Here is an 18,902-nt window from a genome sequence, read left to right on the forward strand (position 1 = left end):
GACTGCTAGAATGTGACTTTTCTTTTTGTTCGGCTGCTTAGTTTAAGAATTTCTTGCAGAATTATAAAGATTGAATTGCTATTCGTTCGTAAAAAGATCAACGAAACATTTCGGATACATTAATGCAGCCATTTTCGAACGCAATTTTCGATATTTTATTCCGAAAAGTAACGAAATGTATATTCGCACTCATGCGTCGAGTTAATAAATTTTGTTTTACTATCATCGATATCTAAAAAATGATTTTATTCTAAAATAAAAGTATTAAACCAGTATGTCAAATCTGAAGTAAATTTTTTCTTAAAATAATTAAGTACAATAAAAAGAATAAAAAAAAAATATGTATATTTCTCAGCTTCAACTATAAAATACAATATTTTGTCAAAATTTTTCAAAAAAAAATGAGCGATATTGAATTAACGAAACAAGAAACATGATATCTGATCGCAGAGATGAGTTAATTTACCGCCAGCTAAGGTTGCGTAAGTATATGCTGCCTGCAGTGACTGCCAAGCTGTCGCTCGAACGCGAACGTGTCCGTCGCACATCCTGATCACGTGTTCCATTCTCCAACCAGCATCTCGACAAGTTCTGAACTCGGCTTAACAGCGAGAGTTTTATACCCCGAAACGTAAAACGTATTACGAGGTTCAGAAGTTCCGTTTGCAGTACAAAGTTCCGGTCTTGTTAGCTTGTCCTCTCTAAGCTAGAAGTACGTAAGCCTTTTTAATGACGGAAACCGGCAAGATATTCATGCAAGCGACGTGGCACGTTTTCGTAAGAAGGATCTTCATTATTTCGCGAGCCGTTTAGAATGTACGGAGATACTCGAACTCGTCGAACTGCTTCAAACGTTTCTCGAAACGTGATCGGCAGCCAGCGAAACTGCACTCCGGGCACTATTAATGGCGCTTCGAGACTGTTCTCCTAATTTATTGTTCAACTTTCCTTGAGAATATTCGTACACATGTGTGCGTTTTCAAGAAATTTGAAAGCATCAAAATAAAATGTGAGTTAAAAGTTTTATTTAGTTTGTGATCGAAATTGGATTCTTATTTATCTAATAAAAACAGATCTCTAAAATATGGGCAATTTTGCAAAACTATTATAAATTTGTTATAGTATTTTTAGAATTTTGATATACAGGGTGGCTCACGCAACTCTTTAGAGCTCGAAATCTCGGAAACAATGCGATCGATTTTAAAAGTTTAGGTCTTGAATTGTATGTCTAAAGAGCCTTTAAACTCGAATTAAGAGATTAGTCTCCAAACCCCACAAATGATTGTGTAAATAGGATGAGGATTAACTTTATATTAATACCACTTCAACTTCTAATCCTTATTTTCAGTCAAGATTGTCTACGTAAATTGATTTTAAGAATCTCACTCGTCACTGCAACTTGAATTATAACTTTGGATATAAAAAATCGCACACATTCCTATTTTGTAATAAATATATAAAATACAATCGCTTGAGCTTAATTAAATATAAATTGTGCTTCATAATTGCTTCGTGCAAAATATATCAAAAATTTTTTAGATTTAATTTATCAGCAAATAATTTAATTAAAATAATAATAGACATGTTAGTTAATTAAAATCTGCAATTGTTTATTTATTTGTGAATCAAAGAAAGTCAATGGCGCTTTTTATAAATATAAATATATATATCACACACGAGAAACTTATTCTGACATTTATACCGCAAAAGGAAAAAGAATAATTTACCGGTTTTTCCTTTTGATGGTCAGTACAGCTACAATGACGAATCGAGAAGACGCGGCCAGAATGCATATGCATTCCCAGCATGACACAACGTGGCGATCAACGTTTGTAAATCCTGCAGCAAGCGTCGTTTCACAATTTTCAATTCGAATAACCCACGGCTATCTTTTTAAGATTTATTTTTTAACCATTTTTTTTTTATATGTCCAAACATAACAATGAATTCTATGTTAGATTCGGCATATGCAAATCTCGCGCCGAATCATGAGCGAAATGCACGCGATTTTCTGTGTAGTGCGCGTTTTTCGGATTTTCAACTCGATGGATGAGCGTGCCAAATATTCTCGTACGAATTGATGCTCACGATGGCGGATCGATAAATAATCAATCGGCAACTATCATGCCGGGCGAATCGGCCAAATCGTCGCGTCAAAAACACGGGACGGCAGCGGGATGGCTAGCCGATGGCGACAGCTGCCAACAACGCGTGCAATTTTACGTATCGCGAGCGTATATGTCGATGGCGCGGCGCGGTGTATTGCAATGTTTTTCGTCATATAAAAAATACACGCGAACATTGTCCGGCGCGATACAGCAATCTGCGAGAGCGTCAAATCCATCATCAGCCGTCTACCGGATATTACGTGTGACATACTAACAAATATCAAAGGAGCAGTCAGCTGGTTTCATGATATTGTGCCTTCGACAAATGTTATCAGACGCATGCATGACGTTGATTAATGCGAGAAGCTTGTGCGACAGAATCTTGATTTGTAAACGATATTTTTTAACAACTACAATCATTTACAAATATCGTTAATACCATCAATAATTTCTCTTGTATTCCAAAAACCACGAATTAAAATGTATATATATATTTTTTTTTAGAAGATGTCTAATTTTATGATTGCAAAATAATGGACATTTATTTTATGACGCGCACTAAACGCGCACGTTTTCTCTAAAAAAATTGCGAAATTAACAAGCTAAATTGATGCTTTCTTCTTTTTTTGTATCCCTCTGCGAGTCATTTAGGAAGTGCGCATATTCTTGTGTAAAATTCAAATCATAGAAAAAAAGGGATCGGGCCGAAAAGATGCCGGTCGTCTGCTCGACAAGACCGACTCAACTTTTGGCACTGCGTTTAGACATTTATATGACGCGTCACGTCCGACTGCAAGAAGTTCGTTACTACTCACTTGGTTATCGGAACGTGCATCGATTTCTTCGCCCGGTGTAATTTTAGATCCACGCTGGCGTTGTGACCCATTTTTCACGTCGCCTGGGATACATATCAGATTTAGTCCAAGTGATCTGATAAACGATCCGCGGATATTTCTGTTTGCCGAAGAGATATTTACTCGCTGACGACCGATAGATTTAAATAAATTAATTGTTACTACCTTTTAGTAAGTAATATCTTTTCTACTTCTTATTATTCAAGTGGCGTAAGTTCTATTTTCATTTAACTTCAATTTTAATCTCTGTATCGTTAAAGCCTTTAATTTATTAATTATATAAATTCGTCATTTCTTTTTCCTTTCCCGGCAAAAACTGTCTTGACGGGGTATATTTTCTGCTCTTAGAAACCATTGGAAAGAACAGAAGACCTCGGGCTAGGCTTCAATTTAAAGAGTCGGCTGACCAGTTAACTGATAAATACGTGAATGCAGTGTGAGCTTAGGAATCTCCTACGTCATTCATCCTTTGTGAAAATGACGGTCATGCACGAGTATTAATGGGATCCCGGCGGAAGTAAAAATACATTCTATTGTCGGAGCTTCATGCCGTGGAGTTTTATTGTAAAACTCGATAACGAAGTTCAAGAGAACATGATTATTATTGAACAAACCGAGTAAAGCATAGAGTTACAAGGTTTATAATGATGATGGAAATGGCTCAGTAAATAAAGCGAATGCATTCTGATTTTCATGCATGAAGCAAGTAGAAGCAAATTTCAAACTAAACATTCAAAGCAGTTGCGCGATTGTGTTGTTCCACACAATTTTTTTTTTTTTTTTTTGCATAGAAGAATCACGGTGGATGATTTAAATCGACTATCAATCGTTATCTGCTAGAGCTAGAGACAGAACATGCTTATTTTAAAAGGTTTTATCTTTAATTTAGAATTTTCAATAACGTAGCAAAATAAAGTTTTAATTTAAAATATTTTTGTCACAATGTTTTTTTTATTTAAATTCAACAGCGTTTTCGCTACCAATATTAAAGCAATTTTTTTAACAAAACCATATTTCGCAACTGTTGTCTCTATTATTTGAATATTTTCTGTAACTATTTTGCTGATTTTAAATTAATAAAAATGTTAATTGAATTGAAAAAATAGGTAGAAGCAAAAGTGGAGTTTCTGTAACATGTAATTGATATTATTAAGTTATTTCTTAAGTCGTGTAGAATCAAGAATTTTATTATTTCATAAGAACGCGAGAACTTTTCGTTGAACGGCTCGTGATTCATATCGATGAAACACGAAAACACAAGCGAGTTTCTGGAAAGATTTGTGAGGGAAAAACGAAAAAGTGTCGGAAAATGTTGTAATATCTCATTTTGAAAGATGTAAAAGTCCGACCCGCCATCGTTCACTATATCACACTCCTCTTCAGATCTCTCGAATAGTAATTAGTTCCTTTTTCCGATTTAAAATAGCACCGTCGACTCGCTGCTGGCTATCTCTGCAGGCAGAATCGAAATAAAAAAATCGGGTCACTGTAGATAAAACACTACCCCCATCCTCGGCGTTCCTTTTTATCTAAAAAAAAGTCTAAAGATTCCGTACTATTTGCATCAGTGACCATGTTAAAAGCAGATATAAGAGATTTAATGAAGAGGAACACTGGAAGAGATGCTTAATAGGGCAATAAGTAAATGAGGATTAAGAATGGAGAGTAGCAGTTCGACGAAGGAGATCAAGGATTTCTTATTTCGTTTTACAGAAGCACCTGCCGCATATTTTTCTACAGCTATTTGATCTTCTGCCTTTTCAGCTTATTTACGAAAATGGTAAAAGCAATTCTCGCGAAAACAACATAATTATTCACAAACAATACGACATACTGTGACTCCATAAATTTTTCCAGTAAATTGAAATAAATTGAGAATAATGATTTCACAAGTTAATACTATCCGTCTATCGGTTTCAACTGGAAAAACTCAGATAATAATAATTATTATTTATCTGATATCGTCTGATTTTAATATTGACAATTTTAAAACTTTATACGCATAAACAACAATGCAACAATTTCAAAATATCACTCAGAAACTCATAAACTATGCAGGAATTCCGAGTCGAGACGCAACTACATGAATGGAAATGATAATTGCCATAATTTCAACCATAGATAAAATGTGTCTTAAACGGAGAAAAACAAAATGAATAATATATAAGAGGCTGCGCACTTAACATAAGTCATTCTTTCGTTCCGATACTTCGAGAGAGATTTTTCTCTCTAAATCTACAGTAGTTGTCTTTAAAATACTCTTGCGTAACCAAACTGTGGAAGCTAATTCGATTCATCAAGATAAAGTGCAGTAAGTAAACTTCTTTATATTTTATCCACTTATAATTTACATGCGTTTTTATTTAATTATTACTATTTTTCAATTTTTTAGTCCAACTACACTAGGAAAAATATTTAGTTGAAAAAACCAAATTATTATTACGGTGGCCAAAATATTTGATTGATTGATGTCCAACCACATCTATTTAGTTGTCTTAAACAAATGTTTTTGTTAACAACATTTTTTTCTTATAATTCCTCTTTCTTTAATATCTAATAGATGTTTTTTCGACCTATATTTATTATTGGAAACCCAATTTTGCTTTATTACACTAACTTTATTAACTTGGTTATTTAAATTAAATATACAATTTCAATTTTATTGAAAATTTTCTAACGACTAAAATATTTGGTCAAGAACACGAAATGTAAAATGTATTATTTTAGCAAAAACAACTCAATTTTTTACAATATGAAACAAGATATTTGCTTCCTATAAACAAAAGTCTCAGCTATAAAATTTTATTAAAAACACTAAATTTTTTTTCCTAGTGTAGACACACACAAGCGCGCGCTACACGCGGGCTATTTATTCTTTTAATTACAAAGAAATATGTGTATATTATTTACAGACGTATATTATTAAAATTTCATTAGCAATTTACATAGTGATGAATAGTAAACGGAAGAGCTATTACTTTTTATTAGTAATTACTAGTATTATTAGTGAACGTTATTACAATTGTGAGTAAAGTGCTACAAAGATACAAATCGGTAATAAAAACAAGACTATTTTTGGATTAAGCAAGCATTATTTTGGATTTTGCAAGATAAAAGCAATAAAAATTGAATTGTCGGATATATTTAATGTCCAATAATAAAATCGCATGTTTTAATAATTCATTTTAAAAATTCTAATTTGTGAAAACCTTAAAATTTGATAAATATAAATAAAGTATGAATTGAAACAAAAGCAATGTATCGTTTTATCAATATTGCCAAAATAATTTGTATCATTCTGTCAAGATAAATAATTTGAAAAATTAAATTATTCGAAAAATTGATAGCGTCGTTTTCAATAAAATATCATGAAGATTATAAATATTTTAGATAATTTAATAATAAAATTTTTGTAGGAAAAGTTTATTGAAATTTTCATTACGTTACATTTGTGCAATTTAACATAATGGAGCCTTTTGAAGAAATAAAAATCTTTGACGATGCAATGGATGATATGGATATCATAAAAACTATAATTAAAACAGAAGACCGAGAAAAAGCTTTCTACATCGGCAATATCGGCAATGTTATTAGAAAGCATGAGGAATGGATTACCAAAATGCCCAGGGTTATTCCACACTTTGGTACTTGCATTATATTCTTTACTTTCACATGTGCAGAAAAAGATGAACTTAAAAAAAAAATTAATACACTAATTCTTTTAAAAATTTAAGCGGTTAAATGTAATCCGGATCCAACAGTAATTAAAGTTCTGGCAGCTTTAAACGCGTGTTTTGATTGTGCATCCGAGGTAAAATTTTTGTGAATCCTTTAACTACCCTAACAACTCAAAAAATACTGAAATAATAATTATCACACCAGCAAGAAATAAAGCAAGTGATGCAGCACGGAGTGCATGGCGACCGAATTATTTTTGCGCATCCGACGAAGTATCCGTCTCACATACAGTACGCCAAAAAAATGGACGTAAAGCAGATGACGGTCGACGGTGAGAGCGAATTGTTGAAAATTAAGGAGATTTTCCCCGAGGCTAAGTGAGTAATCTAATGTAACGGAGTACAACAGTTCGCAAGTTACAAAATCGACGTATCTCTATGTAACAGAATCGTGATACGTATACGCTGTGACGCGAAAAACACGCCGATAATATTGGGATTGAAATTTGGCTGCGAGCCGGACGAGGAAACTGTACGCTTGATACAGCTTACGAAAGATCTCGGTTTGAATTTACACGGCTTCAGCTTTCACGTCGGTAGTCCTTGCGGAGAGCTAGAGGCTTACGCCAGAGGGATTGCATTGTGCAAACAATTAATTACCATCTCTAAGGCAATCGGGTGCGATAACGTGCAGTTAATCGACATCGGCGGTGGATTTCCCGGCGAGAGTGGAACAGATACTGATAAGGTATACGGGATGTCTCCAAACTCTCGCTTGTCTTTGTTTTATTAGAATGTTAGACTGAAATGTTCGATATTACATAACACTAAGTAGAATACATTAAAGACTTAATCGACGCTCAATTATTTAGAAAACAAGATTTTAAAAGCCAGTCGAAATGGCTTTCTAAATTGTCGGTCGTACAAAATCAATTTTGAATTTATCGAGGAATTTGTAAGCGCAAAAAAGTGTAATTTATTTATTTATTATTTTTATCGATTATTTATTCATGTGTCGTTCGTATATTTTTGATAACCGTTTCAGTTTGCCAATGTTATCAACGAGGCGATAGAAGATCTGGATTCTAGCATAAAAGTTATCAGCGAGCCGGGAAGCTATTACGTAATTTCCAACTTCACCTTGGCTTCGTATCTACATTCCAAGAGAATCACTTCTAAAGACGGCGAATTGATGAGAATGTATTATATGAATTGCGGCGTATTCAACGCCTTTATAGAGGAACTGCTGGGTCTACAATCGAGAGTCCCGCAATTACTTTCCGACGTAATTCTACATTTTGTATGTCGCACACGAAACATTTCTTTACCAATAAAAAGTAATAATCAATTTATTGCAGCCAACGAACGATACGAAATACCTCTCGAGTTTATGGGGGCCGACTGCCGATTCGTATGATTTAATCGTGAAAGATGTGATGCTGCCTGAACTTGAAATCGGCAGTTGGTTGATTTGGAAAGATATGGGCGCTTATTCTATAGCTCTTGCCACTACGTTCAATGGATTTCCGGTGCCACATGTGATTCCAATCATTAGACAGAGCCAATGGTCAGTGCTTATAAAAAAAAGTAAACGATACAATATTACTATTCCTTTATATATGATAATGCTGAAATTCAAGTCCAATTTGTACAAACTGAATTAATATTTCCAGGGAGAAGTTTAAAGCGCAGATTAATTTAATGTAAAAGCCTATTATATTCTGTGGAAACTCATCAAACGACACAATTCAATAACAGTTATAAAATGAGAAGAAATTCTTAATAAAATTCGAAACTCTCAATTATTACTTTCAATTAATTCACGCTGTGACTTTATATCACGGCGGGTCGAGTAGAGAAGACGCCAGCAGCCTTGCGATTCGTCTAAAGAAGATCCTGGAGTCGTCTGTTGCACCAACTTTTATTTTTAGTAAAATTCTTTTATTGGCTAGAATAAAAAATCTATAGAATGAAAAATCCTTTTTTAAGAAATACGCATTCTTTTCACTAGTAATCCACTACATATGTGATTTGTTTTATCGGATAATTTGTTAAGTTCGCATTTTTTTCCTCGATTGAAATTCTATTGTACGATTGTTTGATGTACATACGAGACAAAATAGGCTTATACAAGGTGTCTAAATAAGATATAAATAAAATATGATAAAATATTTTATTTGAGAAACTATTTCAGTCATTATCGTGTAAAATACAAAATAAAGATAATTATATATTCAATATATGTGTATCTGTATATATTATTTAATTGAATAATTAGTTAATATTGTATTTATTACACGAGGATAAAAATAAGGGAAGCATATATTTTTCTTCAGTAAAACATATAGTATTACATGTATATTTTTCAAATATTATCTTGTCATATTTAATTCATATTTATTTGACACTTTGTACATGTCAATGTCTCGTACATTATATTGCAGCTTTGCGATAGAAGTTCGGTCAAGGAAAAAAAACGAGAGTATCGTTTGTTTGCAAATCGACACATATACACAGATCAAATGTCAGTGTAGTGAGTTATTAACACAAAAATACGTATTCGTAGACATTACGCCGATAATGTGAATGTTATTTTTAGTTCCATCGAAATGATGGCGCTATCGCGTCGGAGTTCGTCAGACATTCCGGGGGATTCCCTTAACCTAGAACATTTTATTCTTTGCAAAAAGGAATAAAGAATAAAGAATTTTGCAATTTAATCACAACAACGGTTTGCCATGTGACAGTTAATATTTATAGATCGCAAAACATGCGTAAGTGGTAAAGATTCACTATACATGCAGTGCATGTATAGTTCATCGCGACGGTGAAAATCTCGAATTGATAATATTTTGACAGTTTTTCTAATCATAATATTGACTTTTATAAAATAACAATGACTTATGTTATTCGAAAAGTATTGATTTTCAGCACGGAAATGTACGACTTTCTAGTATTTTATCATATTATAATACTTATATATTTTTTTAGTATATTATAAATTATCAATTAAAACTGATAATTCGGCGAATTTCGATATGAATTTAGTGAATTGGAATAGATTATGCTTCATGCTATTTATCACCATCTGTAATACCGATTGTAATGTCAATGTGTAAGTTATTATAGAAAAATATCAAAAATGCAAGTTATTATAGAAAAATATCAAAAATAAATCAATAATAAAAAAATCTACTATACTGTACAATTTAAGAAAAGTTGTAAACCACATTCGTAATCAAACCATTTCGTTTTCAACACCAAAGTCAATTCTTAGAACTCGAACTGTTCGAAGCTTGGGAATTTCTCAGACTATTAAGCCCAATCTATAATGTGCTTTTTGATTTTTGTTTTTTGCCTTTTTATTTTTATGTAAAGGCATATTTTTCTTCGAAAATTCAGAAAGAAGAAGTTGTAAATCACGGTGCTTCTTGACTCCATGCGACAAACACATAAAAAACAAAAATACGAAAAGCAGAGAGCAAGAAACAATATGCAAGAAGCGCATTGTAGACCTTAGAATCCTAAATCATTCTTGTCTCTTCACATTCGACACACAAGGGCACAATAATTTGTTATTATTATTTATTTTAAAAGCTATAACGTCTTCAATAATTTCTGATAATTATTTCCAAAATAATATAATGAAATACAATGACTCCTTTTATAAATAATTTGTAAATAACTATGTATTTATTTGCAAAATTTTAACGGGCATAAAATTAAGCATGCATAAATTTTTGCAGCTATAATAATACGGTCAAGGTAAAAATTGGATTAATAAGGTAGATAAGCCATACATAATGTTATTTAACCAAGTGTGATAAAGTAACTAATTAGTCACTCAAATGTGTGCTAATAATATGACATTGGATTATTTTATAACCTGCAATACGCACTGTCATATTATTTTGGAAGGAGAAGACGCGGAGAAGTGGAAAAGAAATTAAGAGATGGCGTTAGAAAGCAAGAAAACCAGCACGAATCTGATACTGCTGGTAGTCAGCCCGAGTGTGCCATGTGGTGAACTGGCAAATAAGTTACTTATTTTAATAAATAACAATTTGAACCAGAGTCTATAAGAGAACACTAATATAAACGGACTCTGAATGTTCTTTACAAGAAACTTTCATCAAATTAACAATCCATATATCTTTAAAAATAACTCGAGAGTATTAGAATTTGTCGCAGCATAACGGCAGTAGCAAATCGACATATTTAAATTAGTAAGTATTGTCAATTTATTGTTTTAATTAGTTTAACGAAAAGACATTTCATAATATTAATTTCATGTAATAATAAAATTAATAATTAATATTATTTTTATAATTAAACACGCTTATTATTGCTATGTATTAACTAAATATGCAAGTATTCTATTAAGTACTACCGGTATTAGAAATACACATACAATCCAGATAAGATAGATTGATAGAAAATTCGAATTTGCTGTCAATCTGCCAACATTGCTAACATTTTGCCTATTGGAAACCTAGAGATTGTTCAACACATAAAATGTGATTCCAAATTTCCAATCAACGTTACATTAATCTAAGTTTACATAAAAGCAGCCAGATGTTAGTAAAAATTTTAATTATAATTCACTCAATATAAATTTAGAGACAGTGGCTTACATAGTTAAGATGTTACAGTTTTTATTATATTTTGTTTTTCTTTTTTAATATAATCGTTGATCGTTGTTTACAATATTTTAGAAGTTTTTTGTATATTTATATGTTTATATTACCGCAAAAAGTCGTATTGCTTAATTGTTAAAGCAAGTAACCGATATCAAGATCGAATGAGCGACAAATAGTCGTCATCGAGAGCAAGATCTGAATGGTCATCCTACGAGTTTTAAATTACCGCGAGCTACCGAGAATTTATTTTGAGAAATTATCGAGAGTTTATTTCGTATTGCTGCAAATGTCTTACTTTATCGATTTTAAGGAGATCCCGGAGTGCCTGACGACGCGATAGCATCGTTTTAATGGAACTAAGAATGACATTGACATTATCGACGTACTGTCCATGTATACGTATTTGTTTGCGTTAGTAACTCACTACACTGACATTTAATCTGTGTATATGTGTCGGATAGTTTGCAAACAAACGATGCTCTCGTTTTTTTTCTTCACTGAAATTCCGTCGCAAAGCTGTAATATAATGTACGAGACAAAATAGGCATGTACAAGGTGCCAAATAAATATGAATTAAATATGACAAAATAATATTTGAAAAATATACATGTAATACTAGATGTTTCACTGAAGAAAAATATATGCTTCCCTTATTTTTATCCTCGTGTAATAAATACAATATTAACTAATTATTCAATTAAATAATATATACATATACAGATATATTGAATATATAATTATCTTTATTTTGTATTTTATACGATAATGACTGAAATAATGAGTATATATAATTTCAGTCATTGTATAAAACACAAAATAAAGATAACTATATATTCAAGATGTGTGTATATGTATATATTGATTAATTAATTAATTAATTTATTTATATTGTATTTATTACGTAAGAATAAAAATAAGGAAAGCATATAACATTTTCTCAATTAGATGTATAGTATTAAAAATATACATTTCTCAAATAAAATATTTCAACATATTTAATTTATATCTATTAGACACCTTGTATAAGCCTATTTTGTCTCGTGCGTACATCATACAACCGTACAATAGAATTTCAATCGAGGAAAAAATGCGAACTTAACAAATTATCCGATAAAACATAAACAGACCACATATGCAATGGATTACTAATGAAAAAAAATACGCATTTCTTAAAAATTGGTAGTCCACGTTACATCAGCTCTGGCATTATTTATTTAAAATTGTCAGTTCACAATAGATTGTCTCTGACAATATTTATTACAAATTGTCAGTTGACGTTGGATCGCATCAGACTATATGTATCAAAATTTGCCAGCTCACGGTAAATCGCCTCTGGCTTTTCTTATTTGGCAATTGTTTCAAAATGATATTGATAATAATTTGTCTCTCGCTGACAAATGGAAAGTAATATCAATTGACATTGAAACAATTCTTTTAAATTACAAAAAAGCAATAACCAACCTGTTACCCAATTTTTTCTCGTGTGTATCTTTAGAGAGGGACAAATTTTTTATTCCATTATTTTTTCCATTGCACAGTACATCAAACATTAAATACTATATATCTTTATATATAAACACACTCTCGAAAGTAACTTATATTGCACAGTATATCGGTAAAAAGTTGGAGTACTACGGAAAGTGTATTATCAGTTAATTTCTAGTTTTTAAATTATAACTACAAATAATAAAGTATATATTTTTTATAGAAAAATTTAAAAAAGAACTTGGCTGTACTTTTAATTATGCCCATCATGCCACACTTTGATTTCGATGAAATAAATATCCTCAACGATAATACAAATGACATGGATATTATTAGAGATATAATTAATACTGATAAGCCAGAAGATGCCTTCTATGTAGCAGATATTGGTGACGTTATTAAAAGACATCATGAATGGATTAAAAAAATGCCTAAAGTTATACCACACTACGGTACGTATGTGGCAATCATTCTATTTTTTGTTGTGTCATCTCTTAAAATGCACATTTTGTGATAAAAAGAAGAATTTTCCCCTTTTTAAATTTCAGCGATTAAATGTAATGCAAATCCGACAGTAATTAAAGTTTTGGCAGCTTTAAATGCTTGTTTCGATTGCGCATCTAAGGTAACTTCTACTTTTAGTTTTAAACACAATGTTCTGAAATGCTTGAAAATATATTTAACCAACACATTTCACAATATAAGCTAACAGATGGAAAAATTTAAATATTTTGGAAAAACTCTGCATATGCGCGTTTATGCAAACTCCATATAAATTCATAAATTGCCTAAAAATAATAATTGTGTATCTAACAGCAAGAAATAGCACAAGTAATGCAGTACAATGTGCAAGGTGAACGGATAATTTTTGCACATCCAATGAAATTGCCATCTCATATCAAATATTCCAAAAAAGTCGGTGTCGAACAAATGACAGTTGACAGTGAATCTGAATTAAAGAAAATTAAAGAATATTTTCCCAAAGCTAAGTAAGTAGAGTAAATAATTTCTTGTAAACAAAATTAAATTAAAAAAAAAGCTTGGAAGAGTGTAACGAGTGCAGATGAAAGTAATTCCTTTTGGACATAGCTGCCTCCACACATCTATCCTCTATTTTCATTAATGCAATATCAATGCTTTCTATTTAATTTTTTACGTTTAACTTTTGATTGATTCGTATAATTAATTGATTCCGCAGAATCGTGATACGCATACGCTGCGACGCGAAAAACTCGCCTGTCTCGCTAGGAGCAAAATTCGGCTGTGACCCGTGCAAAGAGGCGGTGTGTTTAATACAGTGCGCCAAAGATCTCGACTTAAATTTGCACGGATTCAGTTTTCACGTTGGCACCCCGTGCTTAGAAATCGATGCCTATCGCAGAGGAATTAAAATGTGTGAAAGACTAATCGCTATCGCCAAAACACTGGGCTACAAAAATGTGCAGCTGATCGACATCGGCGGCGGTTTTGAGAGCGTACGTGGAAAGGAACTCGATACGGTATCTTCGATTTATTGGTGCTACATATATATACTCTGTCCAGCGAGAGAGTAGTTTCCGATCGGACGAAAACTCGTTCGGCGCAGGTTGCCCCACACAGGACGCTTAGAAAGCCCCCCCACTTCACAGGACTGTACTGCTCGTGCAGCTTGTCAATGCCAATGTTCTCCCCACTTTGCCCACTATGCTTCTCCTATGCGCAGACCGAAACTACTCTCTCGCTGAACAGAATATATATGTGTACGTTGTTATTGACATATCTATTTTATAATTTTTTCAGCTGGCATGTGTTATTAACGGCGCGATAAAAGATCTCGATCCTACTGTAAGAGTCATTAGTGAACCAGGACGATATTATGTCGGTTCGAATTTTACTTTAGTTTCGTACTTGCATTCCAAAAAACTTGGCGTTTCCGAGGACGGCGTACTGAGAAGAATGTATTACATGAATTGCGGTGTGTACAATTCATTTTTGGATGAATTGTTGGGCGTACAATCCAGACTGCCAGAATTACTTTTCAAGGTAACTAAATAATTTATCGTTATCATTTTTTTTAGTAATCGTGTAGAGTATTTATCGATTTATTATTGCAGCCAAAGTCTGACGAAAAGTTCCCATCGAGTTTGTGGGGACCAACTGCCGATTCGTTCGATTTAATTGTTAAGAATACGCTGTTGCCTGAACTTTATATAGGTGACTGGTTGATTTGGAAAAATATGGGCGCTTATACATTAGCTCTTTCCAATACATTTAACGGATTCCCGATTCCTGTCGTAAAACCATTTATTAGGAAAAGTCAATGGTTAGTGTGCCAAACATATCTTTAAAAGATGCAATATTAAATCTAATATCTAAGTTAAAATATGTACAATTGAAATCAGTTTTCTTCTGTTATCTGATAATATACTAATATTTACAGGGAAAAGTTTCAAGAGCGTATTAATCAAACGTGAAGGAATATTTTTGGTTTCAAAAACTGCTGCATTAAGTAAACGTCAAAATAATCGAACGTATTAAGTTTTATCAAAGAAATTATGACAAACATGATAAGCATCTTTCGTTCAGCATTTTAAATATTTATGTAAAAAATATTTGTTTAAATGTTAAATATTGTAATATTATACTATTACAATTTTACAATTTTACAATAATATTGTAATATTATTTAAATATTGTATTAGAGAGAATGCAGAGAATATATATAAAATAATAGATAAATTTTACTCTTTTAGTTTACTTTATTGCGTGTGTGTTTTGTAATATATGTAAATTTAATTTTATCGTTTTATTAGACTGATCAAAAATTCGGAAAAAGATCATATAATATGTAGAATAAAAATTTTTATTTTTTATTTTTTATACTATTTTAAACCGTACGGAATAAGTAAAAAAAGAAGCGAATGATGAAGACTGACAGTCTAACAATTATAATAATCGCAACAATTTTTTCTAGAAAGCCAAAGACATATTATATCTAATAAGATATTAAGATATATCTATTAAGACATTCCATATATTATATCTTTGGCCTTCTAGAAAAAATGTTGCGATTATTGTAATTGTTAAAATATCTATCGTTCGCATCTTTTTTTTTTTTATTCCGCACGCTTTAAAATAATTTAAAGATAAAAAATTAAAATTTTTATTTTTTATTTTATTGATATAACCAATTACGCTTTCTATCGATAGAATAATGAAAATTCAAAAGATTATTAAATAAAATGGTTATATTACTAATAAAAACTATTATATATTTCTATTTAACTATACATTTAAATTTTATTCTTTGTTTACAATTTAAACAACTTTTGATCCGATCCAATAAAATGTGTATTAATGTGTACGTTAATATAAAAAATAAAAGATTATTATATAAATTTTGGTTAAATCTCTTTTCGAAAGTATTTCACTATAAAGATTAATCAAAAATTTTATTCAAAGTTATGATTGACGATTGATTATAGTGGAATAAAAGACAGGACAAAAAATGTCTCAGACACGGAGAAAAGAACGGGAGGGAGAAAAATAAAAGAGCATATTTATCGGGCGTCCTATAAAGCTTTTTGTACGTAGGCGATAGATATACTATATCACACTACAATTTTGTGTGCATCGGAAATTGCGGCGTTACGAGTTTATTTGGAATGCACGGAATTTCTGGAAACGTTGCATGCCGATCGTGATTCGTTGACCATGCCAATTATTTGGAAGCAATTCGTTCTTTATGCCAATGTTGATTTTTTTTTACAAACGTGTCATTTCTATCGCGTTATATTTATCTCGATATTACGCAGTACATACTTAATTAATCAATCAAATTATGCAAGTGGTATTATTAATTGATAATGCAAGGATAACACAGCTGCTATAATACAAGAAGAGTCATTGAGTTTTCCGTGAAGGTACGAGTGCACCTTGCAATTTGCAAGAAACGACGGACGTAAATAATCTCTGCGTTTACGTATACGACTGGGTTACATTACATTATAACTATTCGGCTAATCTTTATTTGCAACAATAAACTGCAGCGGCGTAGATAAGAACCGAGGCGAGGGACTATAAAAAGTGCAGTGTTATCCCGAATTGTGCTCCTTTTAATGAATACCGGACAAAACGAGTAGAGCCATAAAAGTGCTATGTTTCATTGTGGTCAAGGAAATCCTCAATCGATTAACATCAATTCTCGCTTTACCGTCTTCGATTTTTATCGTAAATGCTCGCAACGCTTAGAATTAAGTAGCGTAAAGAATTGCATATTATTCGCAAATATCAAGCGATCAAATAATTTAATTAATTTAATTCAACGTAAAATAAATAATTTGTAATTTTAGTGATAATTTTAAATACATATTGCAGATAACATTTTTAATAATTTTATATTAATATTGACTTTTTTATCATAAAGTAAAATGTAATATCGCATCGGGTCAGTTATTTCCTGATTAATCATATCATTAATATTTTAATTTGAAATGCGATCTACAGTATCAATCGCGTTTATTGTCTCTCAACAAATCGTAGATAATTATCATCGTGCGTGTACCCCGATAGCCAAATATTGGCGATATTGGCAGATCGACAGCATACTTGATGAAATTTGATGAAAATTTGACAGCAAATTATTTGATCAATATTTGGTCAAAACTGCTATCAATCTTGTCATATTGCCAATATTTTGCTTATAAAGAACCTAAAGATTGTTCGGCTTACAAAATGCAATACAATTTTAAATTTTGACGTTGATATTTATCAAGTTAAGTTTACGTAAAAGCAGCAAGAACGTGCGACAAATAATCGTCAAAGCAAGACATAAACAGTTACTCTACGAGTTTCGAACTATCGCGAGTTACCTAGAGAAATTATTAAAAGTTTATTTCGTAATATTACGAACGCCTTCTTCTTACTTTATCGATTTTACAACTGTTGTACTTCCACAGTTGTCTGAAGTACGCCATCATCAGCATTGAAAATCTCACATCTAATATGCTTAACAAATTACATAAATGTATCAAAATTTGACAGTAATCCGTGCAAGGAGACGGTATGTTTAATACAGTGCGTCAAAAATCTTATCTTAAATTTATACGGTTTCAGTTTTCATGTTTTCAACGCCGTGCTCAGAAATCGATGCTTATCGCAGAGGAATTGAAATGTGTAAACGATTAATCGCTATTGCAAAAATACTCGATTGTAAAAATATGCAGTTCAACATCCGCGGTAATTTTCAGAGTGTGCGCGGGAAAAAATTCGATATGTGTCTTCGATTTATTGGTGCTATGTATGTTATTGTTATCGACATATCTATTTCTATTTCTTTAGCTGACGAATATTATTAACGGCGCAATAAAAGATCTTGATCCGAGTATAAAGTTTGTTAATGAACCAGGACGATAAATTTTACTTCAGTCTCTCGTATTTGCGTTCCAAAAAAATTTATTGTTTTCGAAGACGGCATAGAAGAATGTATTATATGAATTGTGGCGTGTATAATTCTTTCTTTAATGAATTGTTGGATGTACAAGCCAGACTACCAAAATTACTTGTTAAGGTTATTGAAAAATTTATCGTTGCGTATTTATCATCATTTTTAAAATTTTATTAATCGTATAGAATAATATTGACTTAAATTTTTACACGGTATGTAATAGAATAATAATTGATTTATTACTGCAGCCAATTTCCATCGAGTTTATGTGAACCAACTGCCGATTTCAATTTAATTGTTAAGAATATGTTGTTGCCTAAACGTTATATAGGTGATTGGTTAGTAGTTTGGAGAAATATGGGTGCTTACCACATTAGCTCTTTCCAATACGTTCAATGGATTCCCAATTCCTGTCGTAAAACCATTTATTAAGAAAAGCCAATGGTCGGCAAAACATATTTATTTTAAAATATTGAATCTAGTATCTTGGTTAAAATATATGTGATTATTGAGAAACAATTTTTTTCTGTGATCTGATAATATATTCACATTTACAGAGAAAATTTCCAAAAGCAAATCAAATTAAATACCTAAGCATTAAATAAGCGTTAAAATAACATAATAGATCGAATATTATCAAAGAAATTAGAATAAACGTAACAATCGTCTTTTGTTCAGCATTTAAAAAATTTATGTAAAAAAGTTGCTCAATT

At 31.6% G+C, this 18,902-nt stretch overlaps 3 protein-coding genes across 12 annotated transcripts in view; 2 read left to right on the plus strand and 1 right to left on the minus strand.

Annotated features, from left to right (window-relative positions):
- The window catches only part of LOC105676680 (agrin-like), a 332,792-nt gene that overhangs the window by 89,080 nt on the left and 224,810 nt on the right, over positions 1–18,902 (minus strand). The window lies entirely within an intron of this gene.
- On the plus strand, positions 4,866–8,655 carry LOC105676686 (ornithine decarboxylase 2-like). Of its 3 annotated transcripts, XM_067351427.1 has the most exons (9): positions 4,866–5,273; positions 5,875–5,986; positions 6,379–6,606; positions 6,697–6,773; positions 6,845–7,017; positions 7,087–7,387; positions 7,685–7,924; positions 7,998–8,226; positions 8,313–8,655. In XM_067351427.1, the coding sequence occupies exons 3-9, from the start codon at positions 6,429–6,431 to the stop codon at positions 8,339–8,341; spliced, it is 1,227 nt and encodes a 408-aa protein (XP_067207528.1). In that variant the 5' UTR covers positions 4,866–5,273; positions 5,875–5,986; positions 6,379–6,428; the 3' UTR covers positions 8,342–8,655. The 3 variants fall into 3 exon arrangements, with proteins under 3 accessions (XP_067207528.1, XP_012230174.2, XP_012230175.2); XM_012374751.2 differs by lacking the exon at positions 5,875–5,986 and having other exon boundaries at positions 4,867–5,273; XM_012374752.2 differs by lacking the exon at positions 5,875–5,986 and having other exon boundaries at positions 4,873–5,273; positions 7,998–8,206.
- Positions 10,629–15,487, plus strand: LOC105676685 (ornithine decarboxylase 1-like). Of its 2 annotated transcripts, none has more exons than XM_012374750.2 (8): positions 10,629–10,865; positions 12,988–13,216; positions 13,313–13,389; positions 13,581–13,753; positions 13,963–14,239; positions 14,544–14,786; positions 14,858–15,066; positions 15,184–15,487. In XM_012374750.2, the coding sequence occupies exons 2-8, from the start codon at positions 13,024–13,026 to the stop codon at positions 15,215–15,217; spliced, it is 1,206 nt and encodes a 401-aa protein (XP_012230173.1). In that variant the 5' UTR covers positions 10,629–10,865; positions 12,988–13,023; the 3' UTR covers positions 15,218–15,487. The 2 variants fall into 2 exon arrangements, with proteins under 2 accessions (XP_012230173.1, XP_012230172.1); XM_012374749.2 differs by having other exon boundaries at positions 10,630–10,865; positions 13,963–14,263.

This window comes from Linepithema humile, chromosome 3, assembly GCF_040581485.1.
Source record: "Linepithema humile isolate Giens D197 chromosome 3, Lhum_UNIL_v1.0, whole genome shotgun sequence".
Taxonomy (NCBI): Eukaryota; Metazoa; Arthropoda; class Insecta; order Hymenoptera; family Formicidae; genus Linepithema; species Linepithema humile.